Source organism: Aulonocara sp. 'chitande type north' Nkhata Bay, linkage group LG5 (genome assembly GCF_057382095.1).
Source record: "Aulonocara sp. 'chitande type north' Nkhata Bay isolate Kocher_YH1m ecotype deep benthic linkage group LG5, A_spYH_male_GT1.1, whole genome shotgun sequence".
NCBI lineage: Eukaryota > Metazoa > Chordata > Actinopteri > Cichliformes > Cichlidae > Aulonocara > Aulonocara sp. 'chitande type north' Nkhata Bay.
The window spans coordinates 41,847,364-41,853,929 of NC_141348.1; the positions used below are offsets into that span (position 1 = coordinate 41,847,364).

A 6,566-nucleotide genomic window follows, 5' to 3' on the forward strand; every position below is an offset into this window, starting at 1 on the left:
GGTGCACATTGCACTTCAGACACATCACTTTTTTGTTTCTGTGCACACAGGAATCCTCATCTTTACTCTTGATTCAATTCACTTTGACTTTTATAGTCCAAGGGCGTAGATTTGGTTTTGGCATTGGTGGGGACGGATGATTCAACCACCAAACCCTGCCCTGTTTGTTCTTTTTTTCCCCTTTCTGTCTTTGCTTCTTGATAACAAAAGGAGAAATATACTTGCCTACATATGCTATTCTATACTTTTAAACCATTTAAAATTACAATTCATAGTTTTGGTTACATGGTTACAGACGATCTTAGACTGAAGTGGGACAAAGAACATAGGAGTGGTATATACATACATGCATATATATATATCTGTGTGTGTGTGTGTGTGTGTGTGTGTGTATTACATATGGCTCCCTTAAAAAGTTCCCTTTATCACACAAGGGCAATGGAAAGAAGGAAAAAACATTTTTTTTAACATTCAAAATGAAAACACAGCATGAAACATGAAAAAAACCCCTCTATATCTTCTTACACTCACATGTACTCTTTTATTTACAGTTTGTCATTTTAATTACACTTACAATGGCAGCTTCACACATCATCTGGTCCTGTGACCATGTGTCAGAACAGGATGCCCCACCGTCCTAATACTGCTCGACAGTGACTCGAACATCTTATAGGACTGAAATTTGATACTTTTTCCAACACTCTGATTGGTTGGCTCAGTTCATTTCACCTGTACTGGGCATGTTGTTGCCCAGCAGCAATGCTGTGCTGTAGAGAGTTAAGTTATAAATAACAGCTAATTCTTTTGATATATTATTATTCAATCCAGATGCTTAGGATACTTTCACATTCCTTGTGGTTAAAGTCAGTGGCTCTAAGTGTGGATGTTGTGTATCGTACCACAGTGTGGTACAAAAGCACTTGACCTCTTTGTTGGCTTCTCCTCCTGTGAAAGAGGCAGGTCCGTATCTTCCTGATAGGCTTTAATAATTATCTTCACAGGGAAATAAAATCTAAGATCTCAGAACAGATCAGCACCAAAACACCATCACAAAATCACTGTGACTCAAACACTAAATACATTATTTTTATTCATAAATCTGTTATATTCTTTAAATAAATGATCTCATTTTCTTAGCTTGTTGACTGTTGAGTAGAGCGGCTCCTCAGTCGGCGGGTACAGTTGGGTGTCACTCGAGTCAGTTCGACATTTGGGAAACTTCACAGTAGAATATTCACAGGCAGAGTAGCCGAGTCTGACTGTCTCAGCAGCAGCTTTATCGGAGTTTTGAAAGTTAATGGTAGCATAATGTGTTGAGGGCACAGGGTTTGGAGAGCTGACGGTGGCATAAATTGTGTTTGTTGCATTTTCTGAGTCTGGCAGCTGGAGGCGCTCCTGTATCTCCTCATAGGTACAGTCCTTCACGGGAAGAATGAGAAATTATTATTTTTTTAAAGCAGTGTATTTGATTTCTTTACTGAAGTAATATGATCATTATTTTTGGTCATGTGAGAGAACTCTGACTACACAACTGTTGTGTGTGGAAATAACATTTACATGTCTGTTTATGGTGAAGTCTTTGCTTTCTTTAAATCCATAAACTTCATTTCACTGCTCAAATATCACGTTGTGTGTCTCCTATATGATATATTTAACTGACATTTGTTATTGTAACAACCATCGATTTATACAGGAAAACAATGACTATTAACAAGGTTGGCCAAACTTTTGCATCCCACTGTATATTTCGGGACATGTATTCTGTAATCTGTAGTGGAATACATTTTAAAAGTAACCTTCCCAACACTGGCTATGCTGAGTTGGTTATGTCTAAGGTAAGACAGTAAACTAAAAACTAATGACCATGAGCTGTGATTGCAGATGAAAGAACGAGGTTAAAACTGTTCCTGATCAGTGACATGCTGCCAACAGCGCCTCCTTCATGTGAACATGCTGACACCTATTCTGGGAAAGTGAAGCCAGATAAAGAAAAGAGATCCTATGCACGGTGAACTTTGGATGAACACACTGGGAAGAAAACGAGGTTTTGATCCTGTTTGCTGCAGAAGTGTTGCACAGTAAAACTACACCGCACACCAGCAAGACAAAAAAAGCAACATTTCCACACAAACCTCTTTGGTACGGCATGCTGCTGCACCATTTCCTGTGTTTTTTGAACGTGAAAATCCTGTTAAACAGAATACAAAGACAGCAAAACATAAACGAGCAGTTTATGTTTTGGATTTAAGTGGACATTTACAAAGATTATCAGCTTTAATGAAGTAATGTCTGGATACTTTTGCTGCTGTGTTTTTAGACAGTGTGAGATAAGGAAGTACATGAATGTGGTTTGTGGGTACAAATTAGCATATCTAGTAATGTTGTGCAAACAAACAGTAACTTACGTTTATAGATTAGGATCATCAGTATCACAAAAAGCAGCACAGCCACACAGACGATCACAGAAATGATGGCCTCAGAGACGCCTCACAAATAAAACAGAAACATATTCAGCATCAGTTAAAAAGAAAACGTTTGCGACGCACACATTTCTATGCTGAGGAATTTAAAGTGAATTTTACTTAAATGAAAAAGTAAAAACTAAAACAAACTAAAAGTCCTCTCTCACCACGTGTCCCAGCAGCTGCAGCTGCAGCTGTAGTCGTCGCTGTAGTCGTCGCTGTAGTTGATGAAATGGTAGACGTGGATGTTGTTGGTGATCCTGAAAGAAAAATGAAGGTCAAGGAAGTTCTACTTATGAAAATGTTTGAAATTTTTATTGATTTTTATTTTAATTAATTTGATAAATAAGACAAAATGTGTCGGTTTAAAGGTTTATTTTCTTCTTTTTTGATCCTTCTGTTAAAACAAGGACCTTAATAATACATTCTAATCCCAAATTTGTGTCAGTAGTTATTAAAATTGACCTGATCCAACTTTTACCTATGGTTTATTGTCACAGAGACAAAAACACACAATTAATGCAGCAGAAATTAACTGCATGAATATAACCGATTAATGCTGCATTTATTTGAATTTAGCATCCTGCTAATGTTCATAGCTTGACATCACACTTTCATAGCTCATTGGGACACTTAGAACCGTTGATAATGATTCTTCACACTTGTGTAAATGTCTATCTTTCCTTTAAGCCCTGATCTCGAAGCTGGAACCGCAGATTTTTAGCTTTGGTTGATAATTTTCAGACATCACACACCACAACTCAAAGGGAGGAGCAGGAAATGAAAACAAATGCAGCAGCATTGCTGTAGGTACTCTGTATGCTTGGTAGTCTGTTTTAGAGTAATGGGACTGACTTCTAAAAGTGGCTGATGAAACCATACAGAGCCAGTTAAACTGATTCTTTCGCAGCATATACAGGACTCACTGCAGGTCTCACAGGTCTGCAATCAGAGCAGACTGAAAGTTGTGGAAGCACACAGATTTAAGATTCTGTGTAGTTATTTTAAAGTTAATGTTAAATCATTTTAGTTGTACAATCTCAGTCCTTAATGACACAAAAGGTTATCAGCTGAACACGCCCACATTACTGTCTTAAAGCTGTTTCTGTATCAAACCACTTCCGCTCATGTAACGTTTTCCTGGTTTGCTTCTTTACATAAAATTAAAGGGTTTATTGAGTTTTTATTATCAGATATCAGAAGTCTTCACTTTAGAAGACTTTTTATTGGCTGAAATTTAACAGGACAAATGTATGTTGTTATTATAGATAAAGTTTACGTGAATTATTACTGCTCTGTAATATCCTGTACATTGTGAACATGTCAAATAACACCCACAGAATAAAACAGCGTGACTCACCTACAGTCAGGATCAGTCTGTTGCAGATTTGTTGGTTGTTGTTTTTTGCTCGACACCAGTATGTCCCGCTGTCATCTGCTGTTACATTTCTTATTGTAACAGTAATATTTGTCTTGTCTTTATCATTTATGTAAAACTTCTTGTTCTTATCAGGCTCATTGGTCGTTACTAGAGTTTGACATATAGATGGATCTTCTCCCTTACAGATTGATTTTGAAGGTGAGGCCTTCTCTTTGCATTTACACCAGTATGAGAAGTTCTGACCAGCAGCTGGTGATCTTGTGAAATTAGTAATATCTGTAGAAAACAGAAGAACGCAAGTACTTGAAAACACTGTATTTAGGCACGCCTTTAAATAAAATGGAAACTGCAACAACTGGAAGACATTACGAGAGTTACTCACGTTCCACATCCAGTTGTATTTTCTGGAGCACGACCGTTTCTAATTTCACTCCACACCAGTAGACACCTTCATCCTGTGAGGACACGTTACTGATGGACAGGATGAAGTTTCTGTTTGTCTTTGTGAAAGTGAATCTGCTGTTTGACTGTTGAGGAGATAATACCATGTTCTCACAGACAGAGTTATTGTCTTTGCAGAAAAAAAATGGTTTGTTGTCTCCTTCATAATCACATTTGATCGTGGTTTTAGTTGTTCTGTACGCAATTTGATTAAATTGCTTCAGGCATACGCTTTTCACTACAAAGGAAAAAAGGTAGATTGAGCAAATAATCAAATGAAATACATTAAGGTGTATGTCATATGAATTATCCAAATTATTGTATTTGAAGTTGTAAATCATTTAATTTTCATTAAATTTGCCTTTTACTGTTAAATGCAACTTTAACTTATTAAAAATGAAGACTTGGAGGAGAAAATCATTTAGTAATTAGACTTGTTAGACTTTTGCTTTCAGGCTGGAGAAAAAAAGTAAAACTAAACTAATTTTGTGTGTTTCTTACATTTGACATTTTTAAATTAAAATAAGCAAAACTTCAGATATAAGATGACTGGATTTTCAAAAATGAAATTCTTACCAGACGGTTTCTCTTTGCCAGATGAATTCTTGCACATTTTCTTATAGGATTCCTCACTTTTAAGTTCCCTGAAGACCACCTTTGGGATTTGGTTGCTTTCATACTTTACATAATGTGTTTCTTTAGTTTTTAGTGTCTTGCAGGTGACTTCAACCCATGTTCTGCATTCATTCTGTTGTGACATCTCACAGGCTGAGGACAGATATTTACTTCACCTCAGTCACTTAAAATAAATCAGGTTCAAACAAAACTCTAAAGACACGTTCTAACACAGTCTGTCTGCATTAGTACATCAATAAGATTAATTAATACCATATTATTTGATATTATCATATATCAATAATAAAAACAATAAATCTGAACTTTGGCAACTGTATTTGGACTTATTCCATCTTTTTCTATAATTGTGATGAGGCCAAAACATGTCTGATGTGACTTTTATTGCATATTTTTAATTAGCTGGATAATTCAAACCTCCAGGAGCGTCACTCACTTTTAATTTTACTTTCACTCCTGCATTACAATAAAGTGCAGAAAATAATAACGTATTATCTGGTTATAGCTTATGTTTGTTAAGTTGAAAAATGTGCCGTGGTTAAAAAAGTGGAGCAGTGAGTCTGTTAAGCTCATGTTCAAGATATTCAAAGAGAGCTGTAGCTATACCAGCCCACAGGATGTACTGATTCAAGCTACTTGCTTAAGATGCAGTAACAGATCTCTCTGTCTCTAATATCAGTAATAAAGCCATAGTTATAGTTTTTACCTGTCAGCAGGAACATAATGAGCAGGAAACTGCTTTTCATGTTGTTGGTCCTGAATGCTGAAGTCATCTTTAAGAAATTGAAACTCTGAGTTCTTCTTTTCATGTCTGGGGTGATGTGGTTGTGTGCACAGCCGTGTTTCCTCAGTTTATATTTTGGGCAAACTAAAAGTAACCCTGCCCCCATCTTCCTCTTCCTCGCCGTGTTTCTGCCTCAACCTAACACTCTCCACGAACTCCTGATTACTCCTCACCTGCTACTGTTGACCAGACTGCATGAAAGACAAACTGCTTGAGTGCTGTAGTTTTATGTCATGATACACTGTGTGTGGCAGGCAAAGACACACACAGCTAGAACGAGATCACAAAAAAGTTAAAAATGTGAAGACATGAAGACAACGCACATTATTCTAACAGACAGGAAGCAGCAGGTGTGGCTGGTGTTAATCAGCACTTCCCCTTTCAGGGGTGTGACCTCTCGTCTGCTCTTCTCCCTCTACACAAACGACTGCAGTTCAGTTTGCAGCCGTGACATGACAGTTATCTGACTCATTAGCAATGAGTTTGCATACAGTCGTGGGTTGAACAGCTGGCCTTGTGGTGCAGTTAGAGATGATTATGCTCAGAACTCGAAGAGAGATGACAGGAGGAGCCGTTGTCCCCCATGAAGTTACTTAACAGCACTGTCTGCTGTGGAAACCTTCAGGTTTCTGGGATCCACAGTGTCCTAGTAAAATATACTGCAATAATCCAGTCTGCTCGTCCATCACTGCATAATTTGGATCAGCCATAAAACAGGACAGTGAGCTCTATAGAAAGAAATTATTGAAGCAGACTTGCCCTCAATTCAAATCCAGTCAGGAAACAGGCAGGCAAAATCATCGCAGAGCCATCACACCAGGTTCTGTCCAACTCCTCTGCTCTGGCAGGTGCTACGCCAAAACCA

At 37.6% G+C, this 6,566-nt stretch overlaps 1 protein-coding gene across 1 annotated transcript; it reads right to left on the reverse strand.

Moving 5' to 3' along the window:
* Nucleotides 1-772: 772 nt before the first annotated feature.
* On the reverse strand, nt 773-5,807 carry LOC147331378 (uncharacterized). The gene is made up of 8 exons (XM_086294338.1): nt 5,624-5,807; nt 4,861-5,052; nt 4,226-4,522; nt 3,823-4,119; nt 2,630-2,722; nt 2,406-2,486; nt 2,133-2,188; nt 773-1,419 (listed from the first exon to the last, which is right to left on the reverse strand). The coding sequence occupies exons 1-8, from the start codon at nt 5,805-5,807 to the stop codon at nt 1,126-1,128; spliced, it is 1,494 nt and encodes a 497-aa protein (XP_086150464.1). The 3' UTR covers nt 773-1,125.
* Nucleotides 5,808-6,566: the final 759 nt, after the last annotated feature.

What these genes read in the sequence shown, in the direction of transcription:
- LOC147331378 (XM_086294338.1), bottom strand. Translation starts at nt 5,807, where the DNA reads ATGGGGGCAGGGTTACTTTTAGTTTGCCCAAAATATAAACTGAGGAAA. An exon ending in CATTATGTTCCTGCTGACAG is followed by an intron (nt 5,053 to 5,623) that starts GTAAAAACTATA and finishes ATCTGTCCTCAG; the next exon opens with CCTGTGAGATGTCACAACAG. An exon ending in TGCAGCTGCTGGGACACGTG is followed by an intron (nt 2,487 to 2,629) that starts GTGAGAGAGGAC and finishes TTTATTTGTGAG; the next exon opens with GCGTCTCTGAGGCCATCATT.